At 38.5% G+C, this 18,223-nt stretch overlaps 1 protein-coding gene across 4 annotated transcripts in view; it reads left to right on the top strand.

Moving 5' to 3' along the window:
- BABAM2 (BRISC and BRCA1 A complex member 2) overlaps positions 1–18,223 on the top strand; it is a 145,342-nt gene that overhangs the window by 105,565 nt on the left and 21,554 nt on the right. For 3 of the 4 annotated variants that reach the window (XM_070932445.1, XM_070932448.1, XM_070932446.1), the window contains exon 11: positions 11,304–11,457. In XM_070932445.1, the coding sequence (XP_070788546.1) occupies positions 11,304–11,457 (154 nt within the window). Of the gene's footprint in view, positions 1–11,303; positions 11,462–18,223 lie in introns of those variants that run through there. The other variant, XM_070932449.1, reaches the window with a different exon arrangement.

Here is an 18,223-nt window from a genome sequence, read left to right as displayed (position 1 = left end):
AGCATTATATGATTATTTCATTTAATGGGTTCCTTTCACACATTTTGTTATATGTCCAAAATAAATAGGGATATAGATTTATATTATGTTTTAAATTATGTTAAAAGCCTCATGAAATTCCTTAATAAAAGGAACACCAAAAATGGCTTTTAATGCCTGTCTAAAATGCATATATAACTAATTATAGTTTTCAATATTATTGTTACATATTTAAAATATTTATATAATTTATGTTTACAAGAACAACAACTGATGTCTCACAAGATAATAATAAGAGCAAAAAAGAACACACAATCAGAATATAAATTCACACTGCCTGAATCAGCCCTCTCTACCATATCAACATACCATTTTACTGGGCCCCGACCTCATCCACTGCCCCACATATATAAAATTTTTAAGATTGTTTTTTTCTTAAAATCTAATAGTTCTATACTTCTACTGGCATATAGGCAGTTCTTGGTTAATGGGACCAAGAATTCCCATCACTAAGTAATGCAGTCATAAATGTTGTGACCTAGGCTTCCTGAGTCATTAAAACACACAAATAATTCCATAAATCTCTTTTATTGCAACAGCTATGAATTACGTTCATTCACAGCTGAGTCCCAATTAGTTGCAAAAAGTCCTTCGGGATAATCATCTTCATCTCCCTTGACACTCTGCCAAAGACCTACTTGGCAAAGCCACACGGATTCCAGAATCAAACAGATGCCAACTGAGAACAGAGTTAAGAACATGGCTTTCCTGCAAAGTGCCCACGTGCCTTTGCTCCTCTTTTAAGCCTTATGGGAGGGGCCAATCATCTCCAGGCCTTACTCCTGAGTCGTCCCTTTTGTTTTAACTGTTCGTGCCTTCTGGCAGTTCTGCGCATGTGCGCACCAGGAGGAGCCTGTTCCTCTGCCTCTCTGCTGTCTGACTCTGGAGGCTCCGGAGTCCATGCATCACTCCCAGATGGCCCTGGCCCCATCTCTGCCTCCAATGCAGAGCCCTCATCCGGGCCTTCCCCAGACTCCAGGACTGGCCCATGTTCCTCCCCAGCCTCCACACTGTCCGACTCCACTGCCAGCTCCGCAGGCTGCTGGCGGACCACAACAATAAAGTGCAGCATCCTGTGACTGCATCACTTAGTGACAGCAATTCCTTCAGACCACATTGCCATTGTTAAGAGGTACCTTCTCACATCTTCCTGCCAGCTTCCAACAACCAAAGTTACTGGGGAAGCCAGCAGGAAATTGCAAATTCCAGGCACCTTGCAAGCAGGACAGCAGGTAGGTAAATGGCTGCTGCCAGGTGAGGCATGGTGGGGAGGTTTGCACAGTTAGCTGGTTCAGTTGGACTGGAGTGGCTGCTGCCAGCGGGGGAGGCTCTGGGGATGGCCAACAAGGTGTGAGTGCAGAGGGTCTGAAAAAAGTGACTTACGACAGTTTTTCACACTTAAAACGCTTGCAGCATCCCCATGGTCATGTGATCAAAATTCAGATACTTGGCAACTGACTCATATTTATGATGATTGCAATGTCTTGGGATCATGTAATAACCTTTGGAGACCTTCTGACAAGCAAAGTCAATGAGGAAGCCAGATTCACTTAACAACTATGCAGTGATTCACTTAACATTTAAGAGGCCAAAAACATCCTAAAATGAAACAAAATTCACTTAACAAATGTCTCACTGAGCAACAGAAATTTTGGGCTTAATTTTGTGGTCGTAAGTCGAGGACTACCTGTATTTCTCTTTCAATCTGTCCAAGTACAGCATATCAGTCTAATTTGTCTTAAGGTTTTTCATAGCAAGTAACTAAAGTAAATGATACACAGGAGCTGGAGCAACTTTTTATCACTTGTAAAAACCACCATTGGAAGTTTCCAAGGCTGAGGAAAAAGTGAGGAGAACTAACCATGTAATTAGCATCTTAAATAGTTAATTATTTTATGAAGGTTCTATCTCCTGATATGAAGCATTAATACATATATCTCCAGTTTTTAATGTTTCAGTAGCGGTTTTCTTTCACTGTGTGATTTTCATACACATAGAAAAATGTTACATTGCTCCCATCTGCCTCCAAATTCTATAAAATAGATAATATTTATTATAACGGGAGAGATTTCCCATTAACCTTTCATTAAAGGTGTATGTCCTTTTGACTTCTCTCAGCTGAAAGGAAGTCAAATTTTTAACTTAATCCAGAGATGGGGAATCTGACCTGAAGTTCATCCTACTAAAGAACAGTTCTCAGTGTTCCTCAGCATTTATTGTGATGGGTGGGACTGGTAAGAGTCAGCAATATGTGACCTATGGAGCAAAAAGGCTGGGAAACTGGAATAGGAGAGGAAATTAGAGACATCTCTTCCCTGTTTATATAACATTTCTGTCTTTCCTGTCCTCACCTTGTTTTTATAGAAAAGAGGTAGGTTTAGAATTTGTGAACCAAAGAGTAAAGATAAATAGTAAGGCCAACTGTTGGTAGGGTAATCAGTCAGCCAAATGGTAAATAAAATTAATTTACATATAAAGTGATGCGGGGGGGGGGGGGTGTTGGGGCGGAGGCAGGATAGAAACCAGGAGAAAAACCTACCAAGTCAATTGGGTAAATTTGGGCCAGTCTCTCTCTCTTACTCTTAGGGAAGAGGCAATAGCAAACCACTTCTGAAATCTTGCCAGGAAAACCGCAGATCCTAGTCCAGACAATCACCGTAAGTCAAAACTGACTTAGAGACACACACATGCACACACAACAGCTGCAAGACAACATTGATAAAAAGGGATTCTGTCTCAGTTTTGCTGGTAAACACCTCAAATGTGAGAAGCAAAATACATAGGGCAAGATAGCCTTGGCCTATGTAAGACTGCTTTTATCTAGTATAGCCACAGGTTCCTCACAACTTATTTATTCCTTTTCTGTATAGCTATAATTACGTCTAAATGAATTCTGCCTTTCTTTTATTTACACAGAAAATACTCCTGCATTAAGAAAAAGTTCTCAAATATCATCTTTCATACAAAGAGAAGTACATTTGTCTCTAGAAGCCCACAAATATGTCTCCCTTGGTTTCTCACCTCAGCAACTGGTCAGGTTGTTCTTTGTTCTGTTATTTATTGCAACAGGGCTTACTCCCAAATTCCTATTAGGTATGCAGTCATAAAAAATAAAAATATAAGAAAAAAAATATTATAGACAGATCTTTCAGTACTGTGGTTTGATGAGTAATTGCCTCTATATGTAATAGTCATACTTTGAAATATGTAGCTCTACTGTAATGTGCTATACAGGAAAATTGCAGTAATAACAAACACATTTCTTCTCATTTTCTGCTTCTGTTTTTATCATCTTATATATTTGCCTTGAATAAAGGTAATCTTAAAAATGTGAGATTTATAAAGACGGAAAACAATTCCAGGTTATAAATAGGAGAGAATATGAATCCTGTGCAGCTATTGTAATAGAAAGCAGAACAGATAGACCATTAATAGCATACCAGAAACTTTATGTTTCCTCCTTTTCTTTTAGTAGTTTAACAAGGTGCCACCAACTTTTCTATTCCGTTACTTTTCTTTTTAATAATATACATATAGCTACTTTTATAATACAATCTGGGTTAGTTTCAAGCAGCATTTCTGTATATTGCCCATTGGGCATACCTAAGGCATGCAGCTATAAGTTATTATAAAACACTGTCAGTTTTATAATCCATGATTCTTGTGTATTGTGACCTTGATGTGCTGTCATTCTAAACCCAAAAGTTATTGTTTGAAATTGCTCCAAAAAATTGCTGGCTGGAATATAATAGTTTATTAATGAAATTTTGTAGGATCTTTTGTAGGCTTTTGACCTTGATAGACACTATGTGCATAGATATGTTTATTTATTTATATTTATATTTTGTATTTCTAAACTGCCCATCTCCCTCAATGTATATCTTACCAACTCTACAACAAAATTGCAGGTAAAATGTTGCTATTTAGAGCTTTCTGCATCTCTGCAACAACTGGGTAGTTACCACAAGTTCCTTCTAATCTTATTGCATTATGTCCATTTAGTTGATTCCTATTTTTCCCCGAATCCTTACTTCTACCCTGTTTCCCTGAAAATAAGACATCCCCTGATAATAAGCCCAATCGGGCTTTTGAGCCCATGCGCTAAAATAAGCCCCCCCCCCAAAAAAAATAAGCCCTTCCCAAAAATATTTAAACGCATGCGCAGCCGGTCCCCGCCATTTCCTCTGGTTAGGGTTAGGGAGACAGCTGGAAATCAGGTAAGACAGCAAGAGGAGCCCCGTCTTGCTCCACACGCTCCAAAATAATAAGACCACCCCAAAAATAAGGCCAAGCGCTTATTTCAGGGTTCAAAAAAATATAAGACAGGGTCTTATTTTCGGGGAAACATGGTATTTTCTTTTAACTATAAAGTTTATGCAGATATAGAAAAATATCCAAGAATTGTTGGATCTGCTTAAAAATTCCACAGTTTAAATTTAGCCACAAGGATGGCTAAACAAAAGGATGTCTTTTGTTTCATCAACTCCAATTCCAGTTAATCACTCTAGAGATCTTAGAACTTGTGTAGGCTGGTATGGAGAATGTGGTCTCTTAAAGTATCCTAGATTTATATCATTCTATTCAAAAAGTTGTCAACATGGGTCCAAATTTAACTGTTGAGAAATGTTAAGTGTAATAGATTTGCAGAAAATACTCCCAGAAAAGCATTTCTATTCCTTAAAACCTGTCTTTTTCCTTTATGTTCTTAGAATTGCAATAAAATTAAGTTTTTCTGATGAGATATCACGGTTCGGCACAGGACTTGTGTAAACCTGTTGGTGAGGTGACTCACATAATGTGAAGTTATTTTTAGAGTCTAGATTTGGGTTACTTGGAATGGGGTTTTTTTCAGCCAATATGCAGATAGATTCCTTTATCGCGGCTTGCAAAGCTTACAAATTGAGCATCCCTTAATAGATGACTAAGCAAAGGGTCTATTGGTACTTCCAGGAATTTACCGATGTGAGTCACTCATCTATTGTCTGCAGAAATACCTATGAGTCAATATGGGTTTGGAAATAGTATTTCCAGTTTTGGACAGAGTTGCTGAAGCAGTGTTTTTAATCTATCAGATTAATGAAACTTGCAGATGATTTAATAAAATTCAGCAGTCCCATTTTCATGTGCATTCTGCATGGAAGGATTATATAAACGATTGAAGTACTTTTTCATGCAGGTCTCAGCATGTTTGATCAGAACCATTTTTTAAAATCTCAATCCCCTCAGTTTATCTTTTTTTCACCTAAAGTTATTCACTCAATTCAAATCAAAATATGTTTTTCTTAAAGTTGTCCTGGTTGTTTAGCGCCTTTTATGTCTGTTACAAATGCTTTGCTTTTATCTCTACACCTGAACCCATTCTTATTTTTTTGTCATTGTTTCATATCATATCCGTCCATCTCACTGTGACTTGTACTGCTGAAGCATTCTCTCTATTTAATCACTCTGTCTTTTCTACCTTGCTACTCCAAATTCCCATACAAAAGCTGTTCTCATCTTTTATATATGAGTATGAGTGTGTGTGTAAAATAATTTCTCTTCTTTTTTTTTTATTGAAAAAGTTTTCAAATACAGATTTTTCCCCCTTTTTTCCCCCCCTCTCCCTCCCCCTCCCTAACCCCCCCCTCCCCACCCCACCCATCCCCCCCTGTGACTTCTTCATAACAAAAAAAAAAACCTAATTCATAACAGATTACTTACTCCCTCCTCTAGATATTGACCTTTACTTACTAAAAATATTATTAATATTATAACATCCCCCTTTATCCATACGTTTCAGAAAAGAGAAAAGAGAAAAGAAAGGGAAAAAAAGGAAAAAAAAAAGAAGAAAAAAAAAAGACATTATACTATGACATTATAAAATAACTTCTCCACTTTAAAACTATACAATAAGTCCTACTTTAACATTTAATCTTCTATATATATTACTATGACATTTCAAAGCAGCCTTCCCCATCAAATCTAGTTTAACATTTATTCCACTCTATCCATTTCCTCCACTCCCCTAAATATATCACTTAAAAATCCCTTTTCTTAGACTAATCAATCTACTAACTAGCTTATTCACCCACTATCAAGCAAAATTACCATACACAACATTTCTTAATATCTTTGATTCAATAATTTCTCTTCTTAACCTTTGTTGAACTCCTCACCCAAAACATGTATGCATGAAACAAAAGCTGCTTTTTTTTTTTACATAAACCTCTCTATTTTGCATTTCTTTCCTTTGTTCCTCCTGTGTTGAAATTTTGGGAGGAACCTGCTTTTTTTCCTTTTTTGCTTATGTAACCTGATAAAGCTTGATAAATTTGAATAATGATGTTTACAAGAGATCCAAATTCAGTCAGCTATTAAGCACTCAGTGATTTAGTACTGTAACACAGCCTATTCTGTAGGTTGTTAGAATAAATGGGAAGCTGGATATATATGTATGTATGTTTGTGTATGTATGTCTGTGTGGATATATAAAATTAAAGATGGTGTGTATGAGTATATATATATATGTATGTATGTATTTACATGTACATATATATATATATATACCATCTTAAATTATTCAAAGGAAAGGCGCTTGTATAAAAATAAGTTATTTATTCATTTATATATTTAATGGCCATATTTATAACCTGCTGAATTCCAGCAATTGCAGATTTCTGGCAAATATTTGAAATAAATACTAGGCATATTTTAAGTACATTTTAATTAATAAGGCAAGAGAAAAAACCTGAAAGAAATCATTTGGAACTAAGAAGAGAAATAGTCATCCTTGGTTTAAAGTCAGGAGAAGCGAAGTCATCAGAAAAGGTGGTAGAGATGCAAAGTGCCAGGGGCAAGTCAGCAGAAACGTCATAGCATATACAGGGATGTTCATGGGGTTGGTGTTTGAAAAAGTCAACATGGCCATTAAAAGCTCTACTGTTCCTGTTTCTTATATTAATTGCACATGCAATTAACATACCCAAAAAAAAAGTAAATCTGGTAGAGCTTTAATTACACAGTACACATGATCTTTATTCATTCATATCTTGTAGACACTCTTGAGAGTGGGTGTGTTGTGGAGGGCGAGAGTAAGGAAGGAACAACTGAGTTGTTTCCACTCAACTATCCATACCTACCCATAATTGAATTCTTACAATGTGCGGTTAACTGGAAGAATTTCTTCCCAGTTCCTTTGTCATTGAAATAGTTCATGTGACGTATCGTGATGTTTTTCCCTTTGCGGAACTGGGGTGGGCGTGGCCTGTTCGGGCCACCAGTTTGATACCCCTGGACTAGATTGTCTACATATCCATATTTGCTGCTGCTGCTGCTGATCCTCCTCCTCTTCCTCCTCCTAGACTATGAATATCATTGGCTTGTGGGCTTCCATGTGATTGTAAGTTGTATGTCTTTTCACTTGGTCATGGTTGAACTTGCCAGTTGTGGGGCTCCATTTTGCTTTGTCACAACAGCTGGCTGCCTTCTCCCAAGTGATTTGTTTGGCTGACAGTGGAAAAAATCAGATTGCTCATGCCACATATACTGGGGTCTCTGTACAGTTCTGGTGGGTGAGCTGTTCAGATGTGCCACTAGACATCAGTACTGTGCACTACTACTCTCAGCCAGTTCTTAATTTTGCTGCCGAACACTAACTGCTCATTGAACACTTGTGGTAATTGAGCATTGCACAATCAGTTTATGGATAGCAATAGTGTCCAGTGATGTGATCAAGAAGCCTCTCCCCCAGAATTGTAAAAGAACTTAGAGTAGACAAATTAGCATGACAGGCTAGCTGTGAGTAAGGTGATTCCTTCTGTTATCAGTCAGCTACTGCAGGAAAGTCACATGGAACCTCTTAACTGGACAGACCCAGAGACATCTTATGCAAAAGGAAAATTCAGGTATATTACACCGACAACCACAACAGAAGAAAGAGAGAAAAGGTGCTTGTGGGAGGAAGAAGAGAATCATAGGTTCTGGAACCTCACCCCTCAATTCCTATAGATCCAAGTTTTTGTTGTTTAAGATTTCATTATTTGCAGTGTTACACTGGAACAGATGTCTCACGGGCCACCCGAATGTAAAAAAACCTACCTAAGGCTTTACAAAATATTTTTTTTTCACTGAATAGAAAATGATTATAGGTTGTCATCATGTTAACATATTCAAACTGTGGGTATTACAACACTGATTTCAGAAATTAATCTACAAAGAAAATAAAAAATTAGGTTGATACATTGTTTTCAGTTCACATCAAGGATTTCTTGGGAAAAAATCTGAACAAAATAGTTTGTCTCCCTTATTTCAAAAAAGTCTTATCTATTATAACTGAATACAGTAATGATAATTATGCAAACCTAAGGCTTGTCTTGTGGGCCTAGTAATATAATACTGATTTAATGTTATGCACCAGCATTCTAAATTAACTCAGAATGTTTTATTAACTTAACTTTGATCACCTGTGCCAGGAACACCTGCAAAAAGTAATAATAAATACCTGCCACATGCAATAAAAGGATGAAGATAACCTTGTAGTCCCGTAGAGAAACTGAATAACTGAATACTCTTAAAAGCCTTTATTAGGACTTATTTAGTGGCGATACAGGCGGCAAAATGCTCACATTTTTCCACATTTATTGCATCCGCTGATTCGCGCCCAGCCGCCCTATTTAGGGTGACTCGCTCCCTCCTTAATGTAGGGGGAGTGGAGGAGCCCTTGCAGGGTAAAGCTGAGGAGTTTGTGCAGTTTCTGTTGGATAAAGTCGCTCAGATTCAGATGGACCTGGACTCTGATTGGGCAATTTCGACCGAAATAATGGGGGCAGGTCTTAGTCCCATTGTGTGGGATGGGTTTGAGCCTGTGACTCTTGAGGAAGTGGACAAGGCTGTAGGAGCGATGAGTTCTTCCACTTGTTTGTTGGACCCGTGCCCCTCCTGGCTGGTTTTGGCCAGCAGGGAGGTGACACGAGGCTGGCTCCAGGCTTTAGTTAATGCGTCCTTGAGGGAAGGGGCCTTCCCGCAACCATTAAAGAAAGCGGTTGTAAGGCCCCTCCTCAAGAAGCCTTCCCTGGATCCAGCAGAATTAAAGAACTTTCGTCCAGTCTCCAGCCTACCCTTTGTGGGAAAAGTTGTAGAGAAAGTGGTGGCACTTCAGCTCCTGCGGTCATTGGAGGAAACGGATTATCTAGAGTCTAGATTCTAGACCCTTTTCAGTCTGGCTTCAGGCCTGGCTACAGGCTTTGGTCACGCTGATGGATGATCTCTGGCGAGCCCAAGATGGGGGTCATTCCTCCATCTTGGTGCTACTTGACCTCTCAGCAGCTTTCGATACCATTGACCATGGTATCCTTCTGGGACGACAAAGGGAGCTGGGAGTGGGAGGCACCGTGTTACGGTGGTTCTCCTCCTATCTCTCTGGTCAATCACAGTCGGTGTTGTTAGGAGGACAGAGGTCGACCCCTAGGCCCCTCATTTGTGGGGTGCCTCAGGGCTCGGTCCTCTCTCCCCTCCTATTTAACATCTACATGAAGCCGCTGGGTGAGATCATTCGACAACACGGGGTAAGGTATTAGCAATATGCGGATGATACCCAGCTGTATATCTCTACCCCGCGTCAATTCAGTGATGCGGTGGATGTGATGTGCTGGTGCCTGGAGGCTGTGAGGGTCTGGATGGGAGTCAGCAGGCTCAGACTTAACCCAGACAAGACCGAGTGGCTGTGGGTATTGCCTCCTAAAGACTATGTCGATTGTCCATCCTTGGTTCCATCCCCTCCCCTTGGGGGGGAGAAATTGTCCCCCTCAGAACGGGCTCACAATTTGGGTGTTCTCCTAGACTCACAGCTAAGATTAGAGCAACATCTGACAGCTGTGGCTAGGGGGACCTTTGCACAGGTTCGCCTGGTGCACCAATTGCGACCCTACTTGGATCGGGAGGTTCTCCTCACAGTCACTCATGCCCTTGTCACCTCACGGTTAGATTATTGCAACACGCTCTACATGGGGCTACCCTTGAAAAGTGTTCGGAGACTACAGTTGGTCCAGAATGCAGCCGCGCGAGCTATTGTGGGTGCACCTAGTTACACCCACATTACACCAATTCTACGCGAGCTGCACTGGCTCCCTATTGGTCTCCGGTCACAATTCAAGGTGTTGGTTATTACCTTTAAAGCCCTACATGGCTCAGGGCCAGGTTATCTTCGAGACCGTCTTCTGCCACATAGCTCCCAGTGACCGGTAAGATCCCACAGTGTTGGTCTCCTCCGGGTTCCGTCAGCTAAACAATGCCAGCTGGCGGGCCCACGGGGGAGGGCCTTCTCTGTGGCTGCCCCAGCTCTCTGGAACCAGTTACCTCCTGAGGTCCGGACCATCCCCATCCTATTGGCCTTCCGAAAAGCGGTGAAGACCTGGCTTTTCCGGCAGGCCTGAGGCCGTTGATCTCGCTCTTGTGATCTGGCGAGATCCGGCCATGAATGGTGTGAATGAGTTTTTAATGTTTTTAATGTTTTTAATTTTTCAATTTTTTTTTTATAATGATTTTTTAAAATGTATTGTGAGCCGCCCTGACTCTTCGGAGAGGGGCAGCATATAAATTTAATTAATTAAATTAAATTAAATTAAATATGCAAGGAGACTGAGTAAAAACTATAGCTGAATAGCCCATTGTTGAAGTATAGAAGCGCAATGACTGGGAAGGGCTGGAATTATTTATCTCTCAGAAAGTAGCGCTGTAGTCTGGAGAAATTATCTAGAATATACTAAGGCACTTGAGAAGTATTTTGGAAATATGAACAACGTGAAGGGACATTATATCATGCTTGGTGGACATGTACAAAAGCTAAAAATTCAGTTCTTCAGGCCCATCTGATATTTAAAAAACCCAGCAGTTCCCATGTATAAGATGGAATGCCCATCTCCAGCTATGTTTTTTTACACATGTAGACAGAAAATCGTATTGTCTAGTTACATTTTATCTGTGGTTTATTTTGTTATTTACATATAGGATGCTTAGCGTGTTTCAAAAACATTTCAAATTTAAGCAGATGTCCATTAAAATGATACATTCAAATTGATCTATTTCATTTTTCTGCAAAAAATCTGGCAAAAATATGATAGAATATTTTTTAAAAAACTGAACGGCCTGTAAATTGAGCATCCTTTAGGCATCTGTTAAATTTTAAAAATTTTTAATGTACAAGTTTTCATCCATATTGTTATATAAGATGATAGAAATCAAGAAAGAAAACAAATCGCTAATGTATTTTTTTTCTTTTTTGTTTGTAGTTGACTTGCCATTGTACTTTCCTCGAGATCAGCCAACTTTGACGTTTCAGTCTGTCTATCATTTTACGAATAGTGGAGAACTATATTCTCAAGCCCAGAAAAACTATCCCTATAGTCCACGATGGGATGGCAATGAAATGGCCAAAAGAGCAAAGTAAGTTATATTTGGGTGGGATAGTTGCGATATATACATTTTTGAACAAGCTTAGTGCTTGTCAGATTTGTTTACTTAAACATAATTTGACGTTCATGTTACTCTATCTGTAAGGTAAAGGTAAAGATTCCCCTCGCACATATGTGCTAGTCATTCCCAACTTTAGGGGGCAGTGCTCATCTCCGTTTCTAAGCCAAAGAGCCAGCATTGTCTGATGACAATTTCGTGGTCATGTGGCCGGCATGACTAAACACCGAAGGCTCACAGAATGCTGTTATATATACATACTCTAGCTATACATACCTGCTTTTTTCACTTCCTATTGCCTTAAATCCAGATTTCTTCCCATCCTTCAAATCACAAAAGTTCTTGCACAATGAATCAAAACGCCTATGTCACTATTCTTGTTCAACAAATTATAGAAGATCTCCAAGCTCCTTGCCATGTAAATTGCCATGTTCCCAAAATTTAAATTGCCTTAATGCAATAAGGAGTGTTTTCACAAAGAGTAAAGCTCCGTATCTGAATATAATCTGTTCAACAAGAATCGTGACACAGGGGTTTTAAATAGAGAAAAACAACCATATAAGAAAATTGAAATGGCATGCAAATGTATAATACAGGTTGTCCACAATTTACATCCAGTCATTTAATGGCTGAAGTTTTGGCACTCAGAAAGGTGCTTTATGATCTTGAAAAAGTCACCATCACTCTCTCACGATCACCTGATCCTGATCTTGGTGTTTGACAGCTTCTTCTCACTTACAGCTGTTTGCCATGTGCCCTGAAATCATGTGATTACCATTTGCAGTCGTCTCTGATGGTTTCTCCAGAAAGTCCACGAGGAAGCTAGCAGGAAAGCTGCTGTTTCCTCCCCTTTGTGCACAGATGGGGAAATTCTTTGTCAGGTTGGAAGAACGGAGGTCAGATCTTCAAGATCCAAGCTTCATTTCTGCAGTCCATAGCAGGAGTTCTGTCCCACACGTGGAGAGCAGGGGAAATCCCACAGCAGATTGCAGAAACAAACTTTGGATCTTCAGGATTGCAGTCGTTAAGGGAAGTGGTCACATGAACATTTCATCTAATGACCACTTTGCTCAATGACTGAGATTCCTGTCCTAATTATAGTTGTAAATCAAGGACTGCCTATAACAGATTATTTACTAGGAACTGGTCACAAGGGATATTAAGACCAGACATCATGGAAATTATAAGTTGGTGCACTAAGGCATGTATTGCAGCTGGGTAATACAGTCATTTTGGGAATTGGATAGACCAAACAGAAATTTTCATTAGTTTGGTACTTTGCCTGCAGCAAGCCTTTCTAAAGACTCTTCACTTCATAAGTATATTTGAGCAGAAGAGTTAATATATTCAAATTTATGAAATCTACTTCCAATGGAATATTATAGACCTTCCAGCATTTAAGAGAAATACTTCTTTCCTTGTTTCAAAAAGCTAGAATTCTAACAATTAACTGTGAGTTGATGTAGAGGTGTCAAGGTACCTACAAAATCCTGATTTATTGCAGATAAAAGGCATTTGTCAAGTATGTTGAACTTCTGAAAGACTTGGAGTTTTCGGCAACCATCCCACTGGCTCAGATGAGCAAATAATGGTTTCTTCTATTCTTTTGTGCCCAAACCTATGGTGCAGTTATGCAACTATACTTATTAACCTTATTATACCATCATTCAACAAGTCTTTTGTTCCTAGTGTTATTGCTAAGCAACTGTTTGCTTCACTTAACATCAAGAGTTCAAATGCTTTGTTAAATCACTTCAAAAACCCAAGAAAATGAAAAGAAAAAGAAATAAGGCAATAAATCAAAGGCATAAATATCAGAGGAGGGACAAATGTGTAAAGGTGCCTTACATATAATCATCAAACTGCAAAAGTGTTGAAAGACCAATAAATTAGAGATTGCTGAGCAACATAAATAAATCAATATAGCACCTAAGTCTTTTAAGTGGCTAACTTGAAATGAGTTAGGAGAAAAAGAGAAAGCAATCATCAAAACATATGATATACCTTCAGACATGAAGGCAAGTGACTCATGAAAGTAAGTATTGTGGTTTTAGAGTAATATTTTATTTATTTAATATTTATTACATTTATATGCTGCCTATCTCCCATACAAGGTGAGTCTGGCTGGCTACGTGGTGATTCTGGCGGTAATAAATTAGTAGTTAAGCCACTAAAATATAGGAAAGTTTTATCCCTGATAGTAATAGCAGAGATATAAATTGGAGCTGGAAGCTTTAATTGATTAGTTACTACACAATATTGGATTGATAAAAATATAATAAAAATAGAAGGATATCATTAATAATTTCCCAAGAATCTATATATAATCCCTTTCCTGGACCAATGGGCATTGCTCACAATCACTCATGCCTTGGTCACCTCCTAAATGGATTATAATACATATAATGTAACATGCTCTACCTGGGGTTGCCGTTAATGCACTCACATTACACCTCAGTTCTGTGAGCTGCACTGGCTACCAATATGCTTCTGATACAATTCAAGATGTCAATGGAGGAGAATAGAGGTAGCTCAGGATTGAACTGTGGAGTCCTTGGTACTCTCTGAGCTTGTTGTCTGCTTGCAGAAAGCTCCAAGGATTCTACAATTCAAGGTGTGGTTGTCTCCTGTTAAAGGATTTTGTCATTGAGCTGGGTTATTTTCAGGACTGCCTCTCTCCAGTTGGTTCTGTCCATCCCATTTGGCTTGGCAGGGAAGATATGCTGAGGGTCCGATTGATTATGTAATGCCATCTTTCCATACCCAGAAAATGTGCTCTTTTGGTCACAGTGCCTACTCTTTGGAACACTATTCCTTCCAAAATGAGAATGACCCCAATCCTGCCACGTTTTCATGTGTGTTTCCAGGTGAGGGGTTTAGACTATTATATGGAGCCAGTGAAGATGTTAACCTGTGCCAGATTGGTTTACTTGAGTTGCTGTTACATATATTTAAGTTTTATGCTGTTTGGATTTGTATTTTGTGTTTAAATGTCATTGTCTTGGTTGGGTGCGTTTTTCTTATTTTGTCTTTCTAAGATATTTATATGGGTTTACTCAAAGTAGCAAAAGGATGGCTATAAATCAATTTTTTTTCTTTATTCTTCTTCCACAAAAACTTGGGGCGTCTTAAATAAGACAAATGGTAGGAATTCACTGAAGGGCCTTACAAGTTTTAAAAAACATTTTGTGTAACTATTTTAGTATAATTTGGTTTCTATGTTGAATATAGCAATCTTCTTGGTCATTCTTTTCCCAATTTTATTAAATTTCAGTTAAGTACACGTAAATCTTTCAATACAGTCCTATCCAGAAGATGAAATGTAATGAACAAAGCACTTTTTGGGGACATACCCTGTTTTCCCCAAAATAAGACATCCCCTGATAATAAGCCCAATCGGGCTTTTGAGCGCATGGCAATAAGGCCAAGCGCTTATTTCAAGGTTCAAAAGAATATAAGACACAGTCTTATTTTCGGGAAAACACGATAGATATCCTCAGACAGCAATTTTTCTGTTTCAAGATAATTAGCACCAGTAAAATGACTTTCATGTTTATGAAAAGCACATTGAGTCTTGTATGTCAAATTTTCACAGCAGAAAAAAATAGCTGTGTGAAAACCAGGACAAAGTGAACTGATGGGAAGTGGGTTTTTTTTAAAAAAGAAATACATTGGTGGTGGTGCTGTCTGCTAAGAATGGGTAGAAAAGAGGAACAAATGATAAACATTGGAGGGAAAAGATCTTCCATCCATCCTACCTCCTTATTTCCCATGTGATGAATGGAAGGGAACAAACAAGCATGATAAACAAGCTGAGAGAAAGATTTTATCAGTCAGATTTAGAAGGAGGCACCTATCCATTTCTTTTCTGTCTGTCAAAGGCATCTAGTAATTGTAGGAGAAGGTCAAAAATCCCTTCCCCTCCTTTCTCTTCTTACGTAATGAAGAAACCCTCTAAGGCAGGGGTCTCCAAACTTGGCAACTTTAAGACTTGTGGACTTCAACTCCCAGCAAAGCTGGCTGAGGAATTCTGGGAGTTGAAGTCCACAAGTCTTAAAGTTGCCAAGTTTGGAGACCTCTGCTCCAAGGTAGACCGCAGTAAGAACCGACTCAGTATAGACATACAGCTAATTTTATTAAAACAGCTATGGTCACAGAATCTTATAAATGCCAATGTATTTCCCTTCCTCGCTTTTTTAACTTCATGTGAATTAACTAGGGGACAAGGGAGGAGGCTGCCTGAGGCAGTTTTGTAACATACTTTCAAAGGCCAGTTTCATTTATCTGATTGTCGCCTTGGTAATGGTTCTTCTCTCTGTCCTTCAAAGCCATCCTCTATACTCAAACAGAAAACAGCTTGCTCAGTTTTTTCCCCTCTCTCGCTCTCTTGGCATTAGTGATAGTCAAACATCAGAAAAGGAATGTTATCTTCATGCCCAGATGTTGACACCTATCATTGGCCATTATGAGAACAAATGGACTAAATGCTGGATTGATTTGTCCTTGAATGGAGTCTATCATGCCTCCTCCTAGCTGTTTGGGCAAATTTAATTCATAAAAAGTAAATTTAGGATTACATCCCAGTAAAATTGGTGGAAAGCCGACATAAAGGAAATTGCTGATTTTGTTAGCTCTCTTCCTCCTTCTCGACCTCTTCTTCTTTGATTCCACCTGAAGAACTGAAGCTGAATTATATGTGGGGAAGGTGACGTCTGTGCTTTCTCTTTTATTAAGCTTTGAAGATCCTTGGTTTAAAAGTATTATTTCTGATCTCAGATTTGAGCACATTAATCCTGTTAGTTTTTGTGCAGTGCCAGTTTGTACTTTTATTTTATTTCTGAAATTTGAATTGCTATCTTATTCAAAACTATTGATGATGTAACACAGAAGCAAATAAAAGCAAACAAGTGAACTGCAGTGTCATATTCTTATTACCCTACATCTTTCAATTATAGTTCGTAGTGCCTATTTTACATTTTATGATGTTAATACTGTAAATAGGAACAGAGAAAATATGCAGGCTCAAATAAATACAAGGATGAATCGTGTAGCAGAACTGTGAGTGTTAATAACTAAACTGAACGTGAGAAGACAGCATAGGGAAGGAGAAGGGTAATAGAAATTTGGGATGGATTCATATAGAAATTCACTTTAATATCCCACCCTAGAGAAGACATCTATGCTAGGTCCAAAGCTAATACCATTTTATCACCATAAAAACTGCTTTTACAAAAAGAAAAAAAAACCCATGGGGCAGGGGAATGTGCAATGAAAATTGAAAACAAGTATAGATGCAAACAATTCATGATGATATGTAGTAACTATAAATCATGGTTAATTATGAAGAAATTGTTTTCTTATATACTATGGTATAGATATAAAACACATACTGGATTTTTGTTTCCATGTAGGAAATCTTATGCTTTCATTTTCTTAAGTAGGTAATTGAATCTAAATAAGCAGAGACTTCTTGCCCATAGTTTTATGTCATAAGTAATGTTTTCCAGTTTGTGCATGAAGAATTGGATGCTGTGTGTGTCTCTTTGAAGACATGTTCTATGCAGTTCCTTCAGTTCTCATGAAGCTTCAGAAGGAGCAGGAGAAACTTGAATTGATTATTTCTCCTGACATATTTGTATCAATCATACTTCAGATTTTAATCCTTCTGTTTTATAGGCACACCTAATGTCTTTTAGTAGGCTATTTGGATATGCATGTATGTATTCATTTATTTAGTAATCAGAAGAGGAAACAGCCATCCTTCCACTCTTTCTTTTTGTGATTAGAAATAATAGGATATGTTGGACAAGCATAAAGATACAAATGTCTTTGATTTCAGGCCATAGTTCATTGCTGTCCATATGCCTTCCTCTCGCAGCTTGCTGGAGTTCACTTTATTTGACCCCATTGTTCCAGATGTTTCATCCACTTGATCACACTTAGTTTTTCTTTCATTTACTATCAACTCCAACATTGCATGTGTACTGTATACTAAAGATCCCCCTGCGTTTACTTGGTTAAGTAAATTAAACATACAACATAGCTGCTTTTTTCTTCATGTTACACTAGAGCTTACTATTTTCTCTGGAGCTTGTCTGCCTGTGTTTCTATGGCAGTATTGTATCTGATATCATCGAGTTAGCATTTAATTACATAGAATTAAAGGGCTGGAAGGGACTTCAGAAGTTTTCTAGTCCAATCCTCTGCTCAAGACAGGAGACCTTCTACGATCCCAGTCAAATGGTAATCCACTCTATTTTTTAAAACCTCCAGTGATGGAGCATCCACAGTTCCAGGAGATAAGCTATTCCATTGATTAATTGTTCTCACTGTCAGAAAATTTCTCCTTACTTCTAGGTTGGATCTCTCTTTAATAAGCTTCCACCCATTGCCTCTTCTCCAGCCCTCTGGTGTTTTGGAAGTTTTGATAAGTTCACTTTCATTACACTTTGAAGAGTTCCAGCAGCTTAATCCCAAATCACATTCAGAGACTCTCAGAGGTGGTGGCTGAGTTTTTTTATGCCCAGAAAGGACTGGAAAGTGAAAGAACATAAAAGAATAGAGAGATAAGAGTGGCAAAACTGAAAGTAGAAAGTCCAGTGAAACACAAAAATTGTTGGTGGGATTTTTGATGGACTGTGATTTTGGGGGATTTTATGGATTTTGGTGGTGAATTTTTGAAAATTGGAAGCTTTAGAACAGGGATATCAAATTCAATTTCATTGAGGGCTGCATCAGG

Source organism: Pituophis catenifer, unplaced genomic scaffold (genome assembly GCF_029215685.1).
Source record: "Pituophis catenifer annectens isolate HBS135680 unplaced genomic scaffold, rPitCat1.0.hap2 SCAF_1, whole genome shotgun sequence".
In the NCBI taxonomy this organism is placed as follows: Eukaryota; Metazoa; Chordata; class Lepidosauria; order Squamata; family Colubridae; genus Pituophis; species Pituophis catenifer.
This window is presented reverse-complemented; position numbering and strand designations above follow the sequence as displayed.